General features: G+C 38.4%; 1 protein-coding gene across 3 annotated transcripts in view; it reads left to right on the forward strand.

The window, feature by feature from the left end:
- The window catches only part of mapkapk2a (MAPK activated protein kinase 2a), a 44,308-nt gene that overhangs the window by 14,404 nt on the left and 2,428 nt on the right, over positions 1 to 27,476 (forward strand). For 2 of the 3 annotated variants that reach the window (XM_017450801.3, XM_017450803.3), the window contains exons 2-9: positions 19,016 to 19,155; positions 26,075 to 26,139; positions 26,228 to 26,307; positions 26,396 to 26,522; positions 26,651 to 26,726; positions 26,867 to 26,991; positions 27,122 to 27,207; positions 27,305 to 27,385. In XM_017450801.3, coding sequence (XP_017306290.1) covers positions 19,016 to 19,155; positions 26,075 to 26,139; positions 26,228 to 26,307; positions 26,396 to 26,522; positions 26,651 to 26,726; positions 26,867 to 26,991; positions 27,122 to 27,207; positions 27,305 to 27,385 — 780 coding nt within the window. The remainder of the gene's footprint in view (positions 1 to 19,015; positions 19,156 to 26,074; positions 26,140 to 26,227; positions 26,308 to 26,395; positions 26,523 to 26,650; positions 26,727 to 26,866; positions 26,992 to 27,121; positions 27,208 to 27,304; positions 27,386 to 27,476) is intronic. The other variant, XM_017450802.3, reaches the window with a different exon arrangement.

The raw sequence follows: 27,476 nt of genomic DNA on the forward strand, positions 1-27,476 counted from the left end.
GCCTTCAGCATTCTGATGGTTGGGGCCAGATTAGTGGGTGTAAGGTTAGTCTGAGGCTGTCAAGGATATGATGAGAAGTGTGTGTGATGGATGTGATATATTTTCATGACGTGGGATGTTTCAGAATTATGGTTGACTTGAACAAAATTGAATCTAAAGGAGGAAAGGAATCTCGGGGGGGGGGCAAAACAGTCTTGAAACCCACCTTCAAACCTAAAGGTTGGCTCGAGGATGTTTATTGTTTACGCTGCTTGCCATTTATAAACACACACTGAAAGCAGGAATGTAGTCGAATAGTTCTCCGTGTCAATTCATTACTGCTCCTGTGGAAAAATGAGAGGTCCCCATTTTGGTCAGAGGATGTTGTGGGTGAAGATTAGAAAGCAAACCTGTGCCACTGAAGAACTAACTTGGGCAAAAAAATCTGAATAACGTCCATACCGTTAGGCTGATGTGTAACGTCCACATGGATTTGGTCACAATTGCTTTTTGCCTTCTTTCATTTTATGTAGTCAATGGCAGTAACTTTTAAGAATAAAACCAGTAATACCAGTAATTTCACAATTTACAGAAAGTGAAATGAAAATACAAGGAAGGTTTTTCACATGATCAAACCAGTCTTGTAGGTTTTCTGTTTGTGGCTAGTTTGAGTGTTCAGACACCTGTAACACTTAAATTAAAATACAATAAAGGAACCGTGATTGTTCAATATACGGCTGCGTGCAATGAGGTTAAAACTGATTTGTACACCAGGAGAACTGAGGACGTTTCCGTTTTAGGACAATATCTGTTCAAAGTAAAATTTCAATGTGGAACAGATGGACATAAACCACACACATTGGTAGGAAAAAAACAAACAGGCAAGAGAGGCATTTCCCTTTTTTTTTTTTTTTTTTTTAATTTTATTTCCTCCTCCTTCCAGGATTTCATTTGAAACTACTGCAGTGACCAAATGTTTTATGTCTGTGAATTCTTTTTATTAATGTCTAGGCTGCAACAACTATTCGATAAAATCAATAATACTTGATAATTAAAATAATCAATGAGTTTCATTATGGATTAGTCGGGTCTGTGACGTCTCTGCGGATAACCCCCCATCAGTGCTGTCACTTCACAATGGTGAAAAATGCATTTCTATGAATTAAACACATCTGAGAAACAGCGGAGGTCACAGACTGAGCCCCTGCAGGAAAAGTGCACAATCCAGGTCGTCCAAAACATGAGAATGTTTTATGTTACACACTTCAAACAAACTCGTAAGTGTATTAACGTGGCTCGTCGTGACAGAAGCGTGTGATGTTTAATGTGTTCCAGACGCGTTTTTGTTCAGCGCAGACATGACATTTTTACCTTTTATTTCCATTTTACATAACGGCTCGTCCTGACAAGCGAGTGAGTCTCCGTTAAACTTCACTGAATGAGCGCGAGTCCACGCATGCACGTCAAACAGCACGCAATCGAAAGGAAGTGCAATAACTCTGAATAAAATATTCATTTTGATGAAATACATTTAGAAAAACAAGTAAATGTGTTTCAATGAGAGCAGTAACTGTAATGGGGTTATAACACGTAATTGTATATAAATGTAAGATGTCATACATTTACAGAATAAAGTAACATGTTACTGTTTTCAGATGAGTGAATGTGTGTTACTGCAGAACATTCATCATCTTACCAGTTAACACTGTGTGTGCTTTTGTTTTTGTTTTTTGTTTTTTTTGCATTTAATATAGTGATTTCACTTCTGCATTAAAGCTTGTGGTCAATTATTTTGTTTTCAAAATATAATAATTTTTTTTTTTAAATCCCTTACACATGTATAGCATAGCCCACATATATATTTAATACCTTTTTCATAGCCTTCAATTTGCACAATGTTTGAAGGACATCATCAGGCAGAATGTGAAAAAACATTGTTTGTTTGTTTTGTTTTGTTTTGTTTTTTCCCCGAAAAAATACAGAAATTAAAAAGTGGCCTTTAAATCCAATTAATCGAAATAATCGACAGATTAATTAATTATCAAAAATTATTGGTAGTTGCCGCCCTATTAATGTAAGTTAAAGATTACATTTCTTATTAATGTTTTACATAAAAAATTATTTAAAATGTCTGACTTATATGCCTGAAACATATACAGTGATGGTGCATGTACAGGAGGAATAAGTTAAAATCTCAATCAGAACAGTTTTTACATTGCAGTTATTTTCTGTTAAAGGCAGTGAGATGTGGGACTCGAAAAGGTGCTAAATAAATAAAGATTTTTATAATAAAAATGAATGACATGCATTTTAAAAAGGTGGTCTGTAACTTAAATTTTTTTACTTTTTTTTTTTTTTTATTTTTTTTTTTAAACAAATCTACTAACTCATTCTGCTAACTTCACATGCTAGTTGCCCTTAAAACGAAAAATCCTCTTTTAGGAACTGAAAACGGCTTTTAAAAAAAAAAGTGAAAGAATGCTTTGAGAATAGAAAAGGGAACTGCTCAGAACTACTCTATGAGGACTAGTTTCTATGAGGAAGCAGGAGTTAAAGTTTAATTTTACAACATTTCAAACAGCACATCACATAGTCTTTTGTCATCTTTGTGAGTGGGGTATTTTGTGTTTTAAATGAAAGCTGTATAAATGAACATAACCCTAACCAATGATCTCTCTCTTGGCCATCCTGACAAAACTCTTACTCCACCACTCTGAAATTCCTCCGTTTTGGTTAATATGAACAGTTTGTTTGTTCAGCTTTATCTTCCATGGAAAATATGGCAGCGCACACGCAGATACAATTTACGGCTTATTTATATTTGCTAAAATGAATGTTGCTATTAGATTAGTTAAATCATTTACAGTGTAGATGCACTGCTTTTTTTCCCGATGAGGTGATTAGCTCACACCCTTTGAGGACTTTCCTATCTTTGGACAACATGACAGGTGGGAAAAACCCCAATGGGAATCAAATGACTCTGCCAACGAGGAAGAGCTTTCTTAATAATGGTCACTATCTTTGGCTTGGCTCCGTTCGACAGTTCCGTGTCATCTGATGACTTGACTGGGGGAGGGGAGGGGATCCACTCGTCATGCCTCAGCGTTTGTAAAGCAAAGTCTAATCAGCTGTGGAAAAAACAGTGAGTGTGGGAAGTCGTCATTCTGCGTGGTCTGCCGTGTAGCAGCTTAGTCACAGTGAAACCGTTTGACAGACTTTGTCTTCATCCTGTCTGCGTTCTCTTTGTGTCGAAGGACATCTGCTGGATGTGTTCGTAATTCCTCCAGGCCTGCGTTCATTAAGCTTCCATAAACAGCCAATTGAGCTATTCCAATAAACCTCTATTTAACTGCTATTACCAAAGTATAAACCATATCAGTTTGGCTGATATGGACCACTTTTGTTTTTTATTGTTTATCATGCAACAAATTTACTTGGTGTCTTTATATAGTGATGTGTAAGAGTACACTGCATTTAATTTCTTCACAATTACCTTTTTTTTTTAATAAATTTTTTTTTCTTACTAGTTTCATTTATCCATCCATCCATCCATCTTCTATACCGCTTATCCTTCTTCAGGGTCACGGGGAAACCTGGAGCCTATCCTAGGGAGCATCAGGCACAGGGCGGGGTACACCCTGGACGGGGTGCCAATCCATCGCAGGACATGCCAATCAGCCTACCATGCATGTCTTTTGGACTTGGGGAGGAAACCGGAGTATCCGGAGGAAACCCCTGCAGCACGGGGAGAACATGCAAACATGCGTACCCCTGACCCTGGAGGTGTGAGGCGAACGTGCTAACCACTAAGCCACCGTGTGCCTGCTAGTTTCACTTATGTGAGATAAATCTATTGGTTGAAATGATAATTTCCCCCAACAGTCCTGACTACTTTCTAATAGATTTCTGTAGTAGTCTGCTTTCAAATCAAGAACCGAGTGTGTATTGCCTGCAATGGAAACTCGTATTACCATGCTAAAATAATAATTGAATTTTATAATTGAACTGAATTTTCAAGTTGTCGGGGGGCAGACTGTTTCAGTCGTTAGGATGAGTAATGCTGTTATGATGAAATATAGTCAGCTACGCTATATGTGCTTTTAGCTGTGAGATCCGGAGGTGAAAGCCTCTTCCTGACCACAGACGATGGGTTCCTGGAAACATTTCCTGGATTATTTTCATATAGCAGCATGTAATGAGTTTTCCAGTGATCGCCGTTTTTAAAAAAAAGTCAACACTTTTTTTTTTTTTTTTTTTTAAATAGTTATAGGGCAGTGGTAGCTCACTGGTTAAGATGTTGTACTACTGATCGGAAGCTCGTGAGTTCAAATCCCAGGACTGCCAAGCTGTCACTGCTGGGCCCTTGTGCAAGGCCCTTAACCCTCAACTACTCAGATGTATAAATGAGATAAATGTAAGTCGCTCTGGATAAGGGCGTCTGCCAAATGCCGTAAATGTAGTTACATTTATTATTGTGGAATGTCCATGATACAAGTCAGTTCCTGTTCTTGCTTACGGGATATGTAGTTATTCTCTCACCACTCTCTCCTGTATTCTCTCTCTTGAAGCTGATGAGATGAAGGGGGGACCGGGGAATACAGCTTGTCAGGTGACTGAGAAACTGAAACTCCTCTGTCCTGAAGGCACTACTGTTTCGGGAAAACACAAGATTCCGTCCTTTAATGTTACATAATAATTTTTTAAATTTTTTTTTTTTTTTTTGCTAAACGCATCATTAAATTTTTTTTCTTTATTGATTGGATTATGTGGAGCATCTGCCATACAAGCCCTTATATATGAGTTGTTACATAGTAGTTAATATAAATAAAAAAAAATCAATCCACCTTACAAGGATTTATTTAATTCATATCCTTGAGTGATTATGAAGCGTGGATTATGTTGTAAAGTAAATACTGTCACCTTGCAACGCTAACTCGAGTTGCATTACATAGTTTGCGTGTCTTTTCATCTGCTTGTTGATGGATGTGCAGCGAGGGGCATTACCCTAGTGCTGCACACATGCTTGGTGAAACGCTAGGAAGAGGGATTGTATTTCTGGAGCATTCTAAAACCCTGCTTAAATGTTAGACCAGAAACTGCCCTCCCATCACAGGAGTTCTCTCAGTCCAGAACAGTTCAGCACTGTGCTGGCATTTTTACATTGTGTTCCCTGTGTTTGTGTGGGATGAAAAATGCTGCATCATCTCAGCAAATAAGCCTACTCCTAATGTCTCTGCTAAAGCTAAAGACTCCCTATTGATGGATGGTTTTCTACAGTTTTTCTAATTGGCTCAAAAACATTAGTCATTACACTATCACTTTTTGAACAGTGGAAGGAGAATTAATTAATATTAGTCTGTAATACTGATAAGGTTTCCTTAGTTACAGGCATCTTTAGTTGCCAATGGTTCAGTCTTAATTTGGCTAATAGATGTCTTTAATTTAATCAAGACACCAGCTTAAACATTTGCTTTAACATGGACAATGTTCTGAACTACAGCTCTATCAGTGGAATGCACACTTGCGTAGACACTGATCAGCTACAGGGAGGATTTTAACACCCGGAGGTATACAACCAGATCAAGAAGTTTAGCACACTCACTCCAGCCTGTAGTCTCCAACCTTGCTAAACAGAAGCAGGTGGAATATGTAGCGTCTCCCCCTCCTCCGTTCTCCTGAAGCCCCTCACCCTGCTTCTTTTGTGAAATCATCGAAGGGCTTCTTTGTGCTGAGCCTCTGGAAGGTGAATGGGCCACATCTGCTGTCCTCCCACTGAGTGCATGACGGGCTGCCTGAAGGGGCTCGGGCAGCAGATGGGCAGAGATTGTCTGCAGATTTGCTGGCATTTCAGGCCAAAAGAGCTGCTTTTTATATTTTGTAATAATCTACAGGGGTTAGGATGGTACTGCATCTGGTTTGATCATGTGTGTCTGTATGTTAATAACCCACCTCATAGATGTTTGCTGTCAGTTTGGTTAGTAAGTCAATATTTTACTCTATGTGAGAGACTAAATTGACCAGTTTTTGCCAGTTCTTGTGATATAATGACTGTTATAGTGGATAGTTTGGGTTTAGAGTGTTGCACTTCATAAGTCTTAACTTTTTAGCTTTATTTTGAAATAAAATGAAATAACTATAGCTGCACACGGACGATGTGCCAATATGTTGGCTTATTGAACTAACATTGACAACAAAAATATAATTTCCTTGTTCCTGATTCTAGCCAATATCAGATACGCTGTATGGCCACAAGTTTGTGGACACCTGACAGTCACATTCGTATGTCCAGATTTAGTCTCACTTTCGAGTTCTAATACCCTCGACACTTCTAGGAAGGTTGTCCACTAGATTTTGGAACGGGGTTTTGTGGATCATTCACTGATTTTGGGCGAGGAGGCCCAGTGCACATTCTGCGTTTCGGTTCGTCCCAAAGCCGTTCAGTGGGGTTGAGGTCAAGTTCTTCCACTCCAGCCTTGGCAAAGCATGTCATCATGAACCTCACTTTGTGCACGGGGCATTGTCATGCTGGAACATGTTTATGCCTCTTAGTTCCAGGGAAGGGAAATTGCAATACTACAGCATACAAAAGCATTTCTGTTCAAATGTCATGGCACTAAATTGGGGGGAAAAAAACACACATGGGTGTAAGGGTCATGTGTCCACAAACTTTTGGCCCTATAGAGTACCAAGAGTGGCCAACAGGGCTATGGATACAACAATTTTTTTTTAATTTTATTTATTTTATTTTTTTTACACAAATCTTATTGAATTGTTCACGTTATGTTAGATTCTAAGGCTCCTTTCACAAATGCAGTGTTTAGTCTGATTGGATCTCTGGTGCATTTTCTCCCTTGGTGTGGTTCATTTGGGGAGACAAGAACTTAGCAATCATGCCATGGTACGAACCACCAGAGCATGGTGGTCTAGGTCTGGTTCCAAGTGAACCACATCACTGCAAACAATTTGATTCTTAATCGACCCAACTGCAGGAAGTGAGCCAAACTTTTATTTTAGGCTATGGGCAGCACTTTGTGTCGTCCCCCCCCCTTTTCAAGAGTGCTTGTAAACCACCTGTCAAACTCACAGGCCACATGCCAAACGCAGCCTGCTGTCTCACTTCATTCAGTCCACGCTACGTTCTAAATATTAATACTGGCCCGTTAATAATGGCCTGTAGTACCTAAAACAATTAATCTAGAATTCAAAGCAGAGCTGTAGTGCAAGGCTCATGTCTCACATTTCATGTTCCATTTCATGCAAGTCCGCCTCGCATTTAAAAAAGGTTCAGAAACACATCAGGTGTTTTGCCTTTAGTCTGATTGAGTTATTGAATCCAAATCCTGGAATATATCACCCAGAGGAGAGGCCTAAGCTCCAGATATGTTAGAAAAATACAAAAGAGTTGGTAGACTAAGGGCATGTATGTTCTGAGCAAAGAAACATAGAATATTTAACAAAGTTTTTTATTTATTTATTTTTATATGTGAACCGGTTTTGTTTGCAATTATTTGATCTCCGTGAGAGCAGAGTATTTTTGTGAATTATTATTTTTTTTAAACAAATAATCAAAAGGTTAATAAATAGGCAATTTTTCACAGCCTTCTTTGGTCATATTTACCAAGAGTGCCAATATTTGTGGAGGGCACTGTAAGTCTGTGTTCTTAATGTCCTTTACTTTTAGCTATTTGTGTTAAATTGCATGTTTTCAATATTTGTAAAACAATATCTAATAGGCCTAATAGGGCCTACAATTGAATCACTTCTGTTGCCCGTCTTTTACCTAGAAACATCATATTCTAATTTCAGAGCTTATTTTAATTGTTTTAATTGATCGAATAGATATGGTACAAAAGGAATAATCTTTACATTATGGGCTCAAAAACACTAATGTGACCAGGGCAGAATTTGAGTTTGACACCCCATTGCTAAACTTTAATACAACATACAATCCTGGACCTTGGACCAGCAAACAAATGAATAGAGGGTGGATGTGGTACACAAAATGTCTTAAGCTAGTTGTTTATATAATTATCTAGTCGTTTGAGTCCCAGCTCTGTGTTCTCCGTGCCTTTGTAATGTTTTATTTCTGACCAATGCGTGATAGAGCTTTTGAGTATGCCTTCAGTCTACAGTCCCTCAGGCAATGTGGTTTTTATTTTTTTGTTGTTGTTTATTTTAGTTAGTAATTATTTGTTCCATGAGAAACAAAACCAAGCAACAAATGAACCAAAAGTATCAATTTCACTCTGATTCAGATTCTCTAAGTGCCCCAAGTTGTCTGTTTTTATAAAGCTTTGTCTAACATTACACATGCAGCTAATATTTGTAGCTCTCTGTGCAAATGCGTTATCAGAGTTTTTCCCAGAATTTTTGTCTGTAAATACTGGTGACAGGAGGGTGTATTATTTTGTTAGTCGTTATTTGGCAGCATTTCAGAGTTTTAGTTTCCTCTGGGAAAGAGCCCTCCTCTTAGACGACGCCATGCGATTCATAGGTGGTGGCTTTCTGCCAGTTCTGTCTCTCACGCCACATCACATGTGCCTCCAACTTCACATTCCAGCTCGAGTCATGCCACCTGCCTTACTCTCTCTCACTGCCATCAGTAAAAAATCCCTGCTAGCTTTATTAGATATCTGATCTCTTAACACTTCAGTCATTTAAAAAAAATATACAAAAATATAATCAGTAACGTAATCCAAGTATCACAATAGAGGGTATACATTGATGTCACTTTCCCACTGGTACACGCCCCCTCGGCCAGACTGAGTGGCAAAACATCCAGCAAAATGGCTGGTTTTAATAGGGGAAGTTGTGAAAATCCCATTTTGGCTAATGAATATCAGCTTAAATTAAAGGCAGTTGGACTCGACAGTGACCCTTACAATTTGCTCAAGACGTTGACATTGGCATGTGGCCATAATCAGTTTTCCCGACATTTATACGTACCTGATTTGGACGCCGGGGAAATACACTAAGCAAAGCCTGAAGGCATACAAAAACCTTGACACTTGGTCCTATTTCAAGGCAGGATTTGTCGGATAAATTAAAGTGACAAGAACACCAATAAACATTCTGGCCGCGGTGAGTACTGGCTACCGTGACCTCACGTACACACCCTCTATATGAATGTAATCTATATTTTTTATTACCTCAAGTTCAAATATGTAAATAAAGTCAAGAGAAAAGCAATATGATCTAAAATGCTATTTTAGAGCTTAAAAACATGTTCAATGTTTGGATTTGTTTTAAGAAAATAAATAAATAAATGAATGAATGAATGAATAAAAGATCACTGTCCCTGGCGTGGGTAACATTACATCACAAAAGTTAGGGTGACCATATTCTGGTTTCCAAAAAGAGGGCACCTTTTTGTCTTAATAGTGTTCAAAACAGTCTTACTATGAATGCAGACTTTAATAAACTGAAAAAGACACACTATTAGCACTATTATCATCACAGAAATGGATCGTACATTCCATTGAATGTCCATGGAATAAAATAAAATATTAGAGTATCTTCCATCCTTTACACATTTGAATGGCCATGTAATACGAATGTGATAACATGAAATTAAAAATGACCTTATATGGCGGTGGGCATTGTTCGACATTATTTACTGCTATTGTCAAGCAGCTGTTTGACGCCGTATACAACAACACTTCACCTTCGCGTGTTTGCTGAGAGTAGGCTAATGGTTGAGAGTCAGGAAGTAGTTACTGCAAGTCTTTTATAATCGAGCAGTTGGTGTGTGAGAAGGCGGGAATTACAGAGAGCGGTTAAAGCAATGCGAACATGCGCACACATGATGCAGTGTTAGACCATAAGCACATCACAATGAAACTAAAGCTGAAACTAAAAGCCAGACATTTTATCAAATTTTGAAATCCCAGCTGGACGCGTTTTTAAGGTCTGAAAATGAGGACGTATGGTCACCCTAACAAAAGCGTTTCAGCGAACAAGTTGTTCATTCCTAATAAGATAATTTTGTGCAAAGTTTATTTGCGCATGTGAGTCACGACTGGCAAGAGAGAACCAGAACTATAATCAAGCAGCTGTCTATATTATGTCAAAAGCAAAAATTTCTTGGCTTTTAAATGAACAAAAATTAATTCTAATAGTATTCCCATTTTTTACAAAATGTATCCTGATTACGTAACGCAGATACATGTACTCAGTTACTGCCCAAGCCTGCTGATACAAGCATGTGCGCAAGGACTCTGTGACCTTCCTGTGATGCAGTTGTTCGGAAGGCATGCACCCACTCACTGCAGTGTTTAACTGATGAGCAGCTGAACAACAAACAGAAGAAATGTATAACCGAAGAGCTCTCTTCCTCTGTAAAACCCACAGGCCTATTTATAATCCATTATTATTATGGTGTCCTAGAGCAGATTAGGGGTTTTATGGTTTTAAATTTTCACTGTATGGTTACCTGTAGTGCATCCCAAATCGCACACTTAAGCACTATTGTATGCCTTTTTGTATGGTATGATATTAATCGAGTAAATACATGATAAAAATTATTCTGAAATTTGTGTGCAAAGCGCTTCCTTGTATATCTAACAAAAACCAAAAGGGAACATCCAGCCAACTAACCATCCATTTTCTGTGCGACTTATCCTACACTGGGTTGTGGGGAACCTGTAGCCTATCCCAGGGAACTCTGGGCACAAGACAGGAGACACCCTTGGTGGGGTGCCAACCCATCGCAGGGCACAATCTCTCTTCTCCCTCTCACACACACACACACACACACACACACACACACACACACACACTCTCTCTCTCTCATCATTCTCATACATACTGCACAATTTAGAGATGCTGATCTGCTTACAATGCAGGTCTTTGGACTGGGAAAGGAAACCGGAGTACCCGGAGGAAACCCCCGAAGCACAGGCAGAACATGAAAGGGGCGGGAACTGATCCCCCTCCCCCCACCCTGGAGGTGAACATACTAAACCACCTAAACATATCAAATACAGAGTAATCTTTCCAGACACATGCTCACATAGTACGTGAAAGGTTCCTGACATGATGGATTCACAGATGTACTCTGGTGATGATTTATCCTTCCACTCAATGAAAAAGTAGTCTAATCTATATAGGAATTTACAAAGGTATATTTGAAGAATGACTTTTCTATAAAATCATGTTAGAAGCTGAAAGAGAGAGTGGTTGTAAGGAACCGTTGCAAGCTAAGCCAGGGCAAACGATTGAAATCTATCTAAAGTGTATTTTGAACAATTCAGCAGTGATTTAGTTGTCTGATCATACACTGTGAGTAACCTTGGCACTGTAACAACCCAAGAGCAGGTGCACTTTAGTGTTCCTATAGAGCAAAACATTGCACTAACAAAGGATGTTGTGGCTATTACTGTGTGTTTACAGGAAATTAGCTGTATTTAATGCCGTGTTAGATTTAATGTTGTGTAACGTCTGATTGACACAATAAACCAATCATTCTTTACTCATCCTCACGCTTTTATTTTTTCTTTAGACTGTGGGGTCAGTCATTATCGTAACAGAGTTGTGCAACTTGTTTTGTTCTCAATCGGTGGTATAAATTAGCTAGAGCGCATCACCGTCAGGGTTCACTATGTCTGCTGTGAGTAGGCAGAACGACTCCATGGTTCATGCATGTCATGAGAACACAAATGTGATGAAGATTTCTTGATCGTTTGAAGGGTGAAGTTCCATTCAGCAAATCATCTGAAGTTGTGGGTCGCCAAGTACACGCTGAAGTGAAAAAACAGCAAGGGTGGAAAGTACCTGTCAGACTACCTGATGATGGTATGCATCTGAGCTTGAGATTTTCATGAACAGAATGAAAGGTTTGAGAAACCTGAAGATTTCATTAACAGTGAGTGAATGCTTTCGGGTTGATTTCAGTTTAGATGAGCACCCCCCTGCTGGACAGAGCTTCCACACTGGTGGGCATGGAGAGGAATCCCGAGTCCACTATGTTGGCGATTCAGAGAGAGATTCCCTGTGAAGGCCAGCGCTATGAGATTCTTTCCACTGCCTGTCATGAATAGCTGCGTGGTGTAGTATACCAAGCCTTTGTGCGTGCACCAGCAGATGAGCACTTTCTTATTATGGTAAAGGCTTGCTTACAAGTACTTCCTACTGTACTGAATGTACAAACATGAATGCTTATTGAAGGTAATGTAAAGTGAAGGTGGATATTTTTTTAAATGTAAAATAAAATAATGCACGAGTCTGCAAGGTGTCTGAAAAGTCAGGAACCAATGGGAATGTGTTGAACAAATGCCGATTCACACATGTTGGGTGCTGCGTCAGAAATCATGCAGTACCCTACTACACAGTAGACGAGAAGCAGAACACCAGAGGGGGAGTATGTCCAAATTCTCAGTAGGCGAGAAACAGTAGGTGATAAATACCCGGATGGCGTACTGCTTCCGGCGAGATTTTGCAATATGTAAACGATGGAAACTAGGATTGTCAAAAATCGCATAATGCAACGGGACTAGTGCGAAAGAGCTCAGAAAAAAACATGGCGGAAGGCAGCGGGTTAGCTCTTTGTAAGTATTAAATCCTAGTTAAGCAGGACTTGTTTAACAATGCCTGAATAAATTAACTTGTTAAAGGTTTAAACAAGAAAACAGTTGTCACAGCATTGGAAAACCTGTGATCTCCATCATGCCTTAGCCGGCCAAGCTATCGGCAACGGATTTACCTCAGCCTCTTAACCCCGCCCACTTTACATTACTAATTCAGTTAGCTTTCCTGATGTTCGTGTAGTTGCTGTAACCTGGTGGTCCCTTGTAAGATTTTTGTGTTTTATGGTGACGTTCACCTTTACACTCAAAACCTCAACATGTAGAGCATATGATATAAATAACGAATATAAAATTAAGTATATAGGTAGCCTACACAAGGTATATAAAGTGCATCCCAAATTGCAGTCTTATGCTGTATTCTACACCATTTTGTAGTATAAAGTGTGAGTAGCGTGTTCACACTGAAAATTACAACAAGTCGTGCACTTCAAGTACCCGGATGATGCACTTATTCAGCTTTCACATTACCGATTTTTCATGCTCTATTTCAGACTAAACTCCCAGTGTGAGAGCCCCCCTTTACTCTCATTGGTTCCTGACTTTTTGGATGGCCCTGTATAAATGCATGATGAGTGAGTATATGCAGAAGTTTCAAATAGAACAATTTAGGATTATTTCACAAATGAAATCACAAAATGATTATAATGCTGTGGAAGCAGGGATGCTCGACCACACCTCCACTGCCACATACTCCGCTTCTACTTCTGTAACTGACACTAGACCACACCCCCACTGCCTCACATGCCTTTGTTGCATTATATACTGTAGATTAAAACGGTATCCTGGCAGTCATTCATTACATCCAGAGCGTGTGAGCGATGCGGGGCGATGCTCCACTCAATATTCTGCTCTGTGTTCACACTCTGCTCAGTCATTCATGACCCCAGCGAACACTCCACTCATGTTCTGCGAACGCTTTTTTAAGTTCATTTGCTATTTTGTTTCAGCATGTCACAAAGTGCAGTTTGGGTTGAGCAAGCAGCCTGAGCGAGCGGAGCAGGAACTTAAGAAAGGTGCTCTTCACTCCTATGGAATGATCAGCACTTCGCTCCGCTCACATGCTCTGATTACATCGGTGTTCATTTCCCTGTTTAGTATTCACATTCTTCATCTTTAACTTCCTACTCCCTTTATATAAATGCTCTACATAGGCAAGGAAATATTGGGTTCACCAGCCTGTATAGTGTACGACATGTTCCACTTAGGAGTCTTCAGGTTCACCCAAACACAGATAACTGGCAGGTAAACTGTCATGTGACCTAAATCACGTGCTACTTTATAAACTTGATTGAAGACAGCATCAAGCCTGAGTCTGTCAATGTGTATCCCTGAATCTGATTTTAAAAAAAATGTTCTTTATGATGTATAAGATATGTTTGATACCAAATCAGATGTATTATTGCTTTAAAAAAAAAAAGCAAGCTATTGGCGTATGAAATGGATAGCATACAGGTGTAATGTTTGAGTTATTGGCTTTCTGTTTGTGTGATGATGAAAGAATAGTCTTGGTATTATTTCATATTATAGCTGCAACAACTAATTGATAATAATCGATTATGGAAATCGTTGTCAACGGAACTCATTATCGATTAGCTGGTCTGTGCGTGGCACGGGGTGCGTTTACTCATTGCGTTACTTCTGTTCTGAAAACACACATCGGAGATTACAGACCAAAGTTGTATCCCAAATGACAATAATATACACGAACACTGCACTATGTATGCTGTCGTCTAGTGTATGGGGTAAAGGGTAGTATCGTCTCTAATGGAACACAAGCATTTTTTTACTAACCAAAAGTATAAGCTGCTTCCTAGACGATGGCACATGTCATATGCATGTAACGCGACGTAATGCTGCTAGCTTTAGCAGAAAACCCAGTCAACATTACCTTTTATGCCCAGCATAACCTCAGCCACCATCAAGACAGAGGCGTAATCAAGTGTAGAAGATTGTAACCTGCAATCTTTACAAAGCGGAGCTTGTGTAGCACGGAAGCACGACAGTGATGCACGAGCACAAACTTATGCTTATGTCCAAAATGCTCCACTGTGTGCAAGGAATTGGGGAAACTGGTGCACGTTGCTTAATGGGTTCAGTTTAAATCAAGTTTATTGTCATTATTATACTGTATTTGCGTGCTTGCAGTATAACTTCTGTTGTTTATTATAACGGGAGCAATCTGTAAGTGATGTATTAGGAACGAGGCCGTGTTGCTCCTCACTCACAATGTAGACGCTGTGATAAACAGTGTAGTAAACCGTGTAGCGCAAGTAAGATCTGTAATGTCTAATTAAAATGGTACGATCGAAGTAAAACAATCTCTAAAGGCAGTGAGTAACAGAGACCACAAGATGCAGTGACGGGGAGATTTTATTATTAATTTAGGACTAGTTCAATTACCAGTGTTTTTTGTGCCTCCATAAATACTATTTTGTGTGTGTGTATATATGTATGTGTATATGTGTGTATGTATGTATATGTGTATATATATATATATATATATATATATATATATATATATATATATATATATATATATATATATATAATTATGTATGTGGATTTTATTTTAAATAAACGAAAAAATGTTATTGGAATGTTTTTATCCGAAAATAACGATTTTAATTGAAAAATTATCAGGCGATTGAATCGCTTATGAAAATAATTAGTTGCCGTCCTGGTTCATGTACATGGCTGATATTCAATATTAATACATAGTTGACACCTACTGGTTATATTTTGAATTGCAGCAACAAACGTTTAGAATTATGGGTAATTATGGGAATTTTTTTTGTTGTTCTAAGAACAAGTATTTAGAAACACTAACAGATATGGATAGCCTGTAAAATGGTGTTCAGGTCAGCCCAAGTTGGAGGTGCATCGCATGTTTCATAAATATGCAAATATTTGTTGGTATGTTTTGTGCTTTTTTATATCACCATGATAAAGGCACATCTTTAGCTGAAATGTACTAAATATGTATGATCACTGAAAACTGTACAGTTAATAAAATGTTAAACTTTATGCTTTTCTAATAATCTTTTGTTTAAAATGTTTGCTATAAAACCACATACTGCAAATATGTCTTTGGAGAAATCTTATTAGGATGCACCAAACATCCACCTGCCAAAAAAAAGGAAAAACTGCCAAAACTTAAAGAAAAAGCTGAAAAAAAAAGTTCCATAGTGCTTATTAAAATTACATTATTTACAAATCGCATCAAACATAATGGGAAGTAGATATAGTATCAGATCTGTTGCAGTGAAGCTGTTGTAACTGCATTCAGATGAATGAAATGCTCTTGGTAAGGTAGTTGTAATTTGACACATTTGCATCAGTAATAGTTTACAGTAAACCGCGTCTAATCTGGCAGCCTTGGACTTCATGTGGGCAAGTTATTGCCAGCTCAGCCTTCCCTTCCTGATTAGCACCATGTCTGTGTTCCATTTACATTCATACTTACACTTCATCAAAGGCCATGTTTACAAGGACTGTTTTGTATCCACTGAGTTCGAGCCTTTGCTGCGTTGATCTTAACGAGAACGATGTGTTAAACTTTTGGAGTTGAACTTGTGAGAAAGAAGTAGCGTAATGTGTGTTCTGTTTATGAGACCAGTTACTGTGAAACAACTTGTTGAAATGGAGAGAATAAAGTTTTTAATGTGCATTTCCTTCAGAATTGTGGAATTAATTATCCTTAATTTAAAAGAAGGCGTAAAAGGCAGAAGTATCGGTATCATGTCGGCCGATATTTCTCTGAATAATCGGTTATCAGTATTGGCTGAGAAATGTAGTATCGGTGCGTCTCTAGTTTAAATTGATTTCCGCCCACAAACATGGTTGTGACGAACCGGTAGCATGCATCAGTGTATGCACTGATATCCACTACTAAGGTCTCAACTTCTGTTTTCGTAGTCGAATAAAAATCTTATTATTGCATTGTCTGCGCTATATAAAATAAGACCACCTTTAAAAGTGTTTGTTTTGTTTGTTTTTTTAGCGTGTTTTTATTGAATTTGGTTCGAACCAAGAATATTAATTTTCATGCATCACTATTTGTCACATCTCTACTTTTCCCCTTTGGTTTTCGGCTATCCTCTGAGTGATCCTTCAGCATGACAAACACTTCCAAATGCTTCTCATGGATGAAGTATTGTGGAGGTCTTAAACCTTTCTCAATAAAAAGCACATAAAATGTAGAATTTACTCTCTGGGTATCTTGGCTTTGACTGTATAGTGTAGTAGTGCATGATTTTTGTGACCCAAAAAAAGTCTAAACAAAGCATATCAAATTGAGAAGTTGTGAATGGAGAACAGGAAGTTGGCAAAAATTACTTACAGCTTTATCGCTGTAGTTTATAGCCTCATCCTCTTATTTGAGCTATAAACAATGTAATAGTGCAGTGATGCTGAATACTGCTGTACTAATCTCTTTACTCTCATTTTTCCATTAAATAAAATTAATTCAGTGACCTGAACCCTGTTCTTTTGATTAAAACAGTATTTAAAAAGGTAGTGAGTAGCTCTTCTCTGCAGCTTTGTGTTTGACTTTAAAATGTTTTGCAACAGCTTTTAATTATGTTTGTTGCATTATTAGTTACAGACTTCTTCATAGCCCTCAAGCGGCTAATATGTCTCATCGTTTCGGAAATGTTTTTGTGTTCATGATATTCTGAAGGACAATTGCTTGGAAACAGTGGCTTCGTGAAGGTGTCCCATACCTCTTGTCCAGCATATTAGCAAGAAAGTAGGGTTGTCAAAAGTCGGTACTAAAAAAAAAAAAGTTGACGGTACCAGATGTTCCTAACCCTGGATAACTCTAGCAGCTTTAATAGTGATAAACTTGAAGTACAGAATGGTATTTTTAAAAATACGTTTTTATGTTGATATTTAACTTTGTTAATAAAATAGTGTGTTGTTTAATTAGCATGTTTTTGTGTATTGGTACCGACTACTGAAATTTTGGTACCGTGACAACCCTACAAGAGAGCATTACTAAATCTACTATATATATATATATATATATATATATATATATATATATATATATATATATATATATATATATATAGAATAAACTAAAAGAACATTAAAGATGCTGTCTTCTAGACATTTTGTCTCAGAGTTATTCAAGTGAGTTCAAGCAGCCTGTGTTTGACCTTCCTGGGCATTGAATTTGCATTTTCATCATGACTGCTATATGAATCATAGTTAAATTAGGTTTCAGAGCACTGTTTGATTTTGTCAATTGTCGAACCATTGTGAAACTTCAAATGGGAAGTAACCTGGCAAGTTCATCCAGTCACATTGCTGTGTGAGACTGGATCACTTTCATAAACGGTGCAGGGCCACGCCTAAATACACTCGACGCCGAACACCAGATGACCAGACATGAAATCAGTTTCTCGAACTGCACACAGATTCAAGCAGATTTCAAGCTTGACCAGATATAACCAATCCATAAGTGAAAACAGACTGGGTACAGTGTGGGGGGGCACCTAAATCCCATAATTGTAGTTTGCCATGAAACCTTTTGAAATGCTTGTTAGCTCAGGGTTGTACAGAGTTTCACTTCTCCTTGTGTGCTACCCCGCCTTTCCTGATTTAATTATAAAAGGGCGCTAATAAAGGAAACGTGTCACTGTAGCAGTTGTGGACATTTTCTAAGCCAGGCCACGGTGGCCAAGTGCGTGGTGTAATGATGAGAGGTGTCCAAGAGGGGGAGCCAAAACTACATATCATCTGAATGTCGTTCAAGAGATCAGTTTTTCCATATTAGTCCACACTAAAATCGAAACTTGCTTCAGAAGTTTGCTTAAAGGTTCTAACCGCTCCAAATTAATATTACAGTGATGCATGATTCAATGGCCTGAATGCTCTTTTATTGTTATTTATTATTTATTTCAGTGGTGTGAATGGTTTATTGTTAATTATTTGAATGCTGTGTGCCAGATTTTGGGAGCTTTGTGTCTGGGATTTGTTACCGAGCAACTGTACATTTTACCCACACAGTCTTCTGCACATTTACATTTAGTCTTAGCCACACATTTTTTCTGACATTTAAAAATAATAATTTTTAAATGTAATTGACCAGGCAAAGACTGAGAGCTCCTAAGCTTACCACGGTTCAAGTGCAAAATGCATTGTGCTTTACACATGTGATGCTTAATCACATTGAATTTTTGCTTGAAATTATGCATTTCTTTTAGAATTCATTAACACTTTCTACTGTAACCTAGCAAACTTGGCTAGCCAGTTTCTCACTTTCTTTTCTAGTCACATAACTGATGTATCATATGAACAGTCACTTCCACCATCTGCGAACTGAATGCACACGTTTGCTATCCAGCAGCACTTTATAAGGAAAATGTCTACCACTTGCCACATTTGCTATTGTGTTTGCAGTTAATGTCAGCACACTTGTTAAATGATTGATTTCCTCTCTTCTGTAGATGCTGCAGGACTGTCCCAAAGCCAGGCGTGAGGTAGAGTTGCACTGGCGAGCATCACCCTGTACTCACATCGTGCGTATCATTGATGTATACGAGAACCTATACCAGGGCCGCAAGTGCTTACTCATCGTCATGGAGTGGTGAGTCATATGTCTGCCACAGTCTTACCTGTGTCTCTATCGCAATGAGTGAATGCGCTGAAGACGTGCATCCCCCAACCCAAAGTGCGCCTGCTTGAGAGTCCACAATAACGAAATTTGAGTGCGTTCTTGACTGGCACACCGCTGATATTGATTCAGCGTGGTCTTCCCGCTCAGTGCTCTATTCCTCCACTGTGCAGTGCCTAATGACTGCAAGCCACTTTCATCTCCTATTGCAAGCAGTAAAGTAATTTTTCTATTATTGAATCATTTAGGTACCTGATTATCAATTCTGAACCAACTCATCTCTGGTGCCATGTTGCTGTCAGGAGGTTTCACTGTGCTGTCTGCGTAAAACAAGTACTAGCAGATGTTTATAACCACCGATTTATAGTAAATGCATGATCTGGAACTGCTGTTAGCATAAGTGAGGTAGGGGAAAAAACAGGCCCCCTCAGTTTTAGCATATAGAAACGCATGTTTCCTGAGAGCGTGACCTCTTCTCCATATAGTACACACAACAAACAAGATTAATTTGTCACGTACGCTTGTTTCACATGCTCTGAAGCGCCACGAATCGATCCATGTTAGCCTGCAAACTTTTGAACGGTGACGTACACGAGACGTGAAGTGGTGTTTTCTTGAAACCGTGCGAAGCTTTAAATTCAGTATGTTATTGTGAAACATCCTATTTCTGATTCGACCAAAAAAAGGGGGGTTATCTTTCATGTTTGTTGTATTTTCTTTCCCTTCCCCGCATCTTTTCTGCAGTGATGTTTGATAGTACTGCAGTTTTCCCTAGTGCCTACGAATTGCAGACTTCATAACCTGCACATATAATGAGCTTTTAAATGCAATGAACACAAAATTCTCACAAGCTGTACCTGTCTCACCCCACCCACCCCCCCCCCCCCCTTTTATAAATATATTTTTATAAATATGACCTTTCTAGACTCTTGTACGCTGAGGCGTATTGTAGTTTTTTTCAGTATCGCCTTACTTTCCACAAATGTTTTGACACTTTTTGTTTATTTTCCCACTAGAGAAGGGAAGCATCACGCTTTATTAAGTCTTCGGTTTACCTTCTATACAGTTCCAATGACAGGTATTTTCTCCCAAGTCCGGTCATGTCTAGACACTGTACTCATTGTTTGAAGGACTACACAATGGTTGTGATGCATGGTTCCCTCCCTTATCCATTCCCTTGGAAATCTTTGGGACCGAGAGCGAGAGCCAGCATCTCATTAGACTTCTCCATTTGAGTTTAGTCTGCAGTTAAAAAATAAAATGAAATAAAGTTGTTCGCTCGCTCGCTCTCTCTCTCTCTCTCTCTCTCTCTCTCTCTCTCTCTCTCTCTCTCTCTCTCTCTCTCTCGGGTAGTTTGCGGTTGCACGATAATGTGAGCATTTCTAGAAGAAATCAATGCAGAATAAGCATTTGTGTTAGTGTTGCATCGTCCGTTCAGCGTTTAATGTGGAGAATGAAAAATGCATCCAGTTGACTTTCGGTTCCCAACTTCCTTAATTATTCCTTGATAGAGAGTTACTAAATCGCAACGTTTTTATTAGCTTTAACCTGTTATGTATTAGTCTAAAAATCCTCACTCTTTTGTTTAGATTCTGATTTTGAGAACCAGCTTTTACACACTGTTCTTGATGACACATTCAGTAGGGTTTTGATGCAGTTAGTGTCCCTTCAGCATTCCCAATCATTTCCAGAGTGTTTTTTGAGGTGATCGGAGTTTTCTTCTTAGAGTAACGCCAGTTACTTAATGTCACACATTTCGCAACATGAAGCGTGTACGAAGGATATTCTCCCGCAGAGCGATGATGCATCATCACCAGACATCCTTGCGCTATGGGGGATTGACCGTTGGGTTGACGGGTCCTCCCCCTTTGTGGGAGTTCTGTGGTTACCCCACTCCAGAGGCTTGTCATTATATGGCTGATTCATCATAAATTTACTGATAATGCAAACCCAGTTCAAAGGGAACAAGCAGAACTGGAAACCCCGATGCAAAAGCTGCTCGCGTGAATTGACTCTTTAGCTTTCTTTTTTGGCTTTTTGCTTACATTTCATATATTCGAGGTACTCTGTCAGTTTCATAGTAATTTTTATTTTTTTTTAATTTATTGAGAACTCTAGTAATATTACTGTAGACAGAGTAATCTGAAGGTTACTGAGATTTTTTTTCTTCATGTGAAATTGACGGATGTGGCACATGTGGTTAAAAGGCATGTGCTGCATCTTTTAACCGTTTGTACGACATGGCAAAAATGTAACAAAAAAAACGAACATAGATGATTACCCCTCAGTGGTTTTTCACAGGCTTCCATGAAGCCATCTATTACAGCTTCAAAAAGATTACAAGAAACCAAACTCACGAGGTATGACAGGAACAGAATGTGCAGGTCAAAGGAGTCAAGCAGCACACAGGTAGAAATGGAAACTGCAAACATTATCTTTTTAGTGCTTACACACATTTCCTCTGTGAGCTTGCTATAATAGAATCATAAAACCTTTGATGTGGAAATTTACTTAAAAAATGTGGTCAAAAATGTTGTGTGCGCACCACTTTATATTCATTCTGTCTCTTTGATACAGACAAAATATAGGCACATGCCCAAGAGACTGTAGGTGTAGCATGTGGGTGCCCAGTTTCAGACCTGATTTCTTGAGTTACCAGTTTTAGGAGGCATTTCTGAGCAAGGAAATGTCCAAAATATACTGAAGTTTTGGCACCCTTCATAAATTGCAGACAAAAGCTTTCATATACATTGTGACTAATATTAAAAGTAATATATTTGTAATATATAATAGGTCAGGGTGAAAACTCAGCCCCTTGGAGACGTTTTACTTTTTAAGTTTAAAATCATTCAACTAATATTTGGATGCAGTGTTGGGGTCCTTTCATCTGATAATTTCTCCGGATGAGAGGTGAAGGGGCCTACTAGTTTTGTGAGCGATGCTGTTTTTCCTGGTTAATTAGATGCTTTTTGGCTCTCAGTGTCCGTATCGGTCTTTGAGAGATTTAGTCAGGAGCACAGTAAGCTTGATTGAGATCACTGTCGCATTTTATAGGCTGATATGGTGATACTGGTCCACTTCTAGCCATCTTTATTTCTATCCTGTGCCACCATTGATGTCATAGTATTAGGCAGTTGTTCTCAATGTGGGGTCCGAGGGTCCATGAAGCAGAGCTATGGGGTCCATGACTTGTTTTGATTTGATTGTTTTGAGGTGGATAACCCACATTATGACGGGTATTATATTTAGGGGTGTTGGGAAATATTTTTTAGGAAAAATAAAAACTGAAATAACTTGCTTGCATAAGTATTTATGGAAGTAACCACCACACATTAATATGTCGATTCTTAATGCGCGCGCTTTACTTGAGAAGATGTGAATATGATCTGTAGTTCGCCTCTTGTCCTGAGATGCCGCCATCTTTCACACTTTGAATTTTGAAAACGGTTTTTATTTCTTAAACATTTTCAATTTGTTAATGAGTTTCACAGTTGCACAATGTTTTTATATATATATTTTTTACATTATTGTGCAGTTTGTGCTTACCTTGTGTCCATTGTATGCACATTTATGATTTCTTGTTACAATGTTTGTTGCTCAAAGTAAAAGTAAAAAGTAATTAAACATAATCATGTGGGCCCAGTTGTTAAAGTAAATGTGTATTTGAGTAATATAGCAAAGTAGGAGGGTTTCAGTTACCAGCATTTATATTAAAATATATATTCCATGTCTGCAAAACTAACATTTTAAATGAAATATTGATAACTAATCGATATTGAACAGAATCAAAATCATTTAAATAAGAATCGAATCGAAATGCCAAATTGGTGACAATACCCAGCCCTAATATATAAAATCTCAGGTGTTGAAGATTGGGTGCCAGTAATTAGAACCTGCTTAGGGAGTGCAGGTGGAACCTGTCTTATTTATACTTCTCTCATATCTAGTGTCTTGTGTTCCCTTTGTTATTGAGGTGTGTGTGAGTCATCATGCCAAGATCTTAAGAGTTATGTAAGGCTTTCATAAAAAAAAGTTGTGGATGCCGGAGTCTGGCAAGGGATTTAAAAAGATCTGCAAATAATTTGAAATACATCATTCCACTGTAAGAAAAATCATCTACAAGTGGCACAGATTTCAAACGACTGCCCACGAGTCCAGGACTGGCCGTCCCAGTGAATTCAGCAAATAGTACATGCAAGAAAACCTTAAAACTTCTTGCAACTGAAAGAATGTTTTATGGAAGAGTGGACAAAAATTCCAGCAAGCCGATGTGAGAGACTGGTGGACAGTTATGCTATAAGCCTACAAGAAGTTATTTCTGCTAAAGTGGGCAATACTAGCTTCTGAGGCCAAGGGTGTATGTACTTTTTTCCACAGAAGAATATCACATCTGTTGATATTTCTGTTGAATAAATGATTGAAAAGGCTCATTTTCCTTCTGGTTTTGTTTGAGTGTATCAACTTTATTAATAGGCACTGTTTCAAAGATGATCAAATGTTTGCATGTAAAACTGTCAAAAAAGCAACAATTTCTGAAGAGGTACTTATATTTTCACATGTATAAGGTGATAGTACTAGTGATTAGGTACTTTATTTTTTCACACACACACATGAGAGAGAGAATGAAAATGAATGTTTTATAGACTTTCAATAATTAACATTTATATTTAATGTTACCCATGAGCTTTTCTCTCTTTTCTGTTTAATATGCTAGCTGACTAAAAAGATTTAAGTTACTACTGAAAGTAGTGACATGTGGTTTGTTCAGGGGTTTTTTTTTGTGAGGTTTTAGCAAAGTGTATCCGTATCCACATATTATACATTTCTTTCGTTGTGTCGGCTAAATGATGATTTCTTCTGAAACTGCCTGTTTTAAAGGATACTGGTGGAGAAAACGAGACTTACATTGCAAAGGTCATCAAGGATATATCTTCACTACAATACTGCTGAGGCGTTTAATTCGTTTGAAGGCTATATTCAGGGCTATCTTTATTGCATTAGCGATAAAAGTAGCAATCCCTCAATGAATCATCTTACTTTGTAAAATAAAATTAGTTTATAGGCAGTAGGCAAATTTACATTTCTACATTTTATTAAATTTATAAATTTGGTCATTTTTACTGCAGCATCTTGCAAGTTACTCGGTCTGATATTCGTTAGTCATCTTGCTACATGTTGTGTCATTTATTTCTGTCTCTATTTGTCAATGAACTTTGGAGACTTGATGACCTCATTCATTTCTTCTTAACTGGCAGGCTTCCAAGAAGGGCAGCCCACCCAACCACCCCTGGGCTAACACTGTTGAGTGGTTTATGCATCTGAAAACCACAATGAATAAAGATGAGGATAAGTGTTGCACAGGAAAACACACCCATTGGTGTGTGCCAGATTTTATCTGCAGAGCTTACCTGGGTTTTCTTGTCTGCTTTGAACAGTTCTTTGAAAGGAAGGTCAAGAGCATAGTTCAACTATATTATTTCCCCTATTAACAGTAAGAGGCAGGTCTATGAGTTTTAGGGCTTTACTAGTCTGCTAGGTTATGGACAACTTAATTACTGGCCTTAGAAGTAGCATGCAGCCAGATTCTTTCTTCTAGAAGAAGAAGAAGAAGAAGAAGAAAAAAACCCCAACAACAAAACATGTTTTCTGTTGAGTTAATGCACCCTGTGGACAAAACATGCTAAAACATCATACAGCCCTCTTCATAGAAGAAACAGAAATTCAAAATCTCCAATTAACTTTGTATGTGTATAGTCATCATTTTATATTTGGCCTCCTTTTTTCATTCTTTTTACTTTTTTTTCCTGTTGGTGTTGAGTGGCTGAGAAGGTCAGTTCAGACTTCTCTATCCATGGCCACAGCTTCTCCTGGAAGATCCCCACATGTTGTCAAACCAGCTGTGTGATATAATCTCTCCAGCAGGTCCTGGATTTCCCTGGGGTGTCTGATCATCGGGACATTCCTAATACAGCTCTAGCAGGAGCCAGATGAACCTATTTGACAGATGTATATGCTATAATTAAGATTAGAGGCAGTGTTCTTGTGAATAACATCATGACCATGAAATGACATTCTGTGTGATGTTCTATCACACAGGCTTCTATACACTTGTATACAAGGTAAAAAAAAAAAAAAAAAAAAAACTTAATAAGCAGAGAAACTACAACAATTGTTTAAAAGATGTAGTTTTTATATCAGCAATTTTTTGTTGGTCTGGAACAAAGTAACTGTGCACAGTATTTGTAGAAGGACAGATATGTAGCATTTTACATTTTGGTTGTAGCTGGAAAGCTTCATTAGCTGGCTCCAGTATCAGCTAATATAGTTATGTTTGGTAGAAAGAGGCAGAGTGACATTATATTCTCTGAACACTGCGTCACTTTACAAATTGAACATGTAGTTGTTCCAAACTGGGTAGAAACTTCCTTTGTAAATATGACACAGGTTTTCCTTTTTTAATACAAACTAACGAGGGAATGAATTGGTATTGCATTGGTTCACATTTTAGCAGCAATGTATGCATGAAAAATTGTATTTCTATTCATTTACTTCCTCAAGGGACAGTTGAAACATGAACTAAGCATATTACATGCTTAACTATGTTAACATGCTTAACTATGCTTAACTATAACATCTTTCACTGGTCCCAGTTATGTCCCCCCTGGTCCCCCTCCTCCCAACAACACAATGATGCAGATTCGTGTTAAAAAAAAAAACAAAACAAAAAAAAAAACCGGCCTTATCAGATATAACTTCACAGCTTGAACGCTTTTCAGATTGCGTGGTCGGAACGAAATTGTTGTATAATGTACAGTATATATGTTATGTGGTTGATTTAAAAAAAAAAAAAAAAAAAAAAGTTAATTTTTTTTTTGTTGCTGGTTTGTTGCAGTATGGATGGCGGGGAGCTTTTCAGTCGGATTCAGGACCGAGGGGACCAGGCATTCACTGAGAGAGGTACGGCATGTTTTCTTTTTTTAAATCCACCTCTACTACTAGTCCTGAAACACGGTTATTGATGTTTTTTCCTCTTAATTCATTACAGAGGCTTCAGATATCATGAAGAGTATTGGAGAAGCCATCCTGTTCCTGCACTCCATCAATATAGCACACAGAGACGTCAAGGTGTGAACTTTAATCCCTCTAACCGGCAGTTCAGCCGAACAGTCTGCATGTTGGACATCAGTTTATATTCCTTTCCTTGGTTTTTCAGCCAGAAAACCTCTTGTATACATCAAAAAGACCCAACGCTGTCCTCAAGCTCACAGACTTTGGGTTTGCCAAAGAGACGACCACACTTAATTCGCTGACCACCCCATGTTACACTCCCTATTACGTCGGTAAGGTTCATGGTCTCCAAGATCTCACATTAAAGCAGTGTGTGTTTTCCATGCTTTTCATTCTACTTTGTGTGTGTTACTTGTATCCTCTCATTTTTAAATGTAACTGCTATGTTTTCATGTTGTAGCCCCTGAGGTGCTTGGTCCAGAAAAGTATGACAAGTCCTGTGATATGTGGTCTTTGGGTGTCATCATGTATATTCTGTAAGTGACTCTGCCCCATAGCCTGTCTTCCAAACATTTCCTTTGATTTCCAGTTGGATCTTGATTTGAAGACCCGTGAATGGACTAATCAGGAGCCACAGTGTCCATTTTAATGATTTTGCACCTTTTGAATTTCTCAGGCTCTGTGGCTACCCACCTTTCTATTCCAATCATGGACTGGCCATATCACCTGGGATGAAGAAGAGGATCCGCATGGGACAATACGAGTTTCCCAATCCCGAATGGTCCGAAGTCTCAGAAGAAGGTATTCTTTCTCATGTTATTCTTAAATGTCTGCTGTAAGGCATGCTGACGTATCTGTTTTGAATATTGTTACCCTTTTAATCATCACAATAAATTTCTTGCTAATTGTGGGTTGTTGTTTTTTTTTCAAGCCAAGCATCTCATCAAGAGGTTGCTAAAGACAGAGCCCTCAATGAGGATAACCATATCAGAGTTTATGAACCATCCCTGGATCAATGTAAGGACATTTGTGTGCAAACTATTGCAGATTTGTCCTATGTAATTATTGGACTACATGAAGTAACTTGTGTGGATTTGTGCCTGTGGTGACGCAGCAGTCGATGGAAGTGCCACAGACCCCTTTGCACACCAGCCGTGTTCTGAAAGAAGAGAAAGATGTCTGGGAGGAAGTCAAGGTGAATTATTATTTTTTCTTTCCCCTTATACAGACAGTATATAACAGTTGTGGCGCTTGACGGAGTGTCTCCACATATTAGTATCTTCATG

The sequence above is a fragment of the Ictalurus punctatus genome, chromosome 21 (genome assembly GCF_001660625.3).
Source record: "Ictalurus punctatus breed USDA103 chromosome 21, Coco_2.0, whole genome shotgun sequence".
NCBI classification, from domain to species: Eukaryota; Metazoa; Chordata; class Actinopteri; order Siluriformes; family Ictaluridae; genus Ictalurus; species Ictalurus punctatus.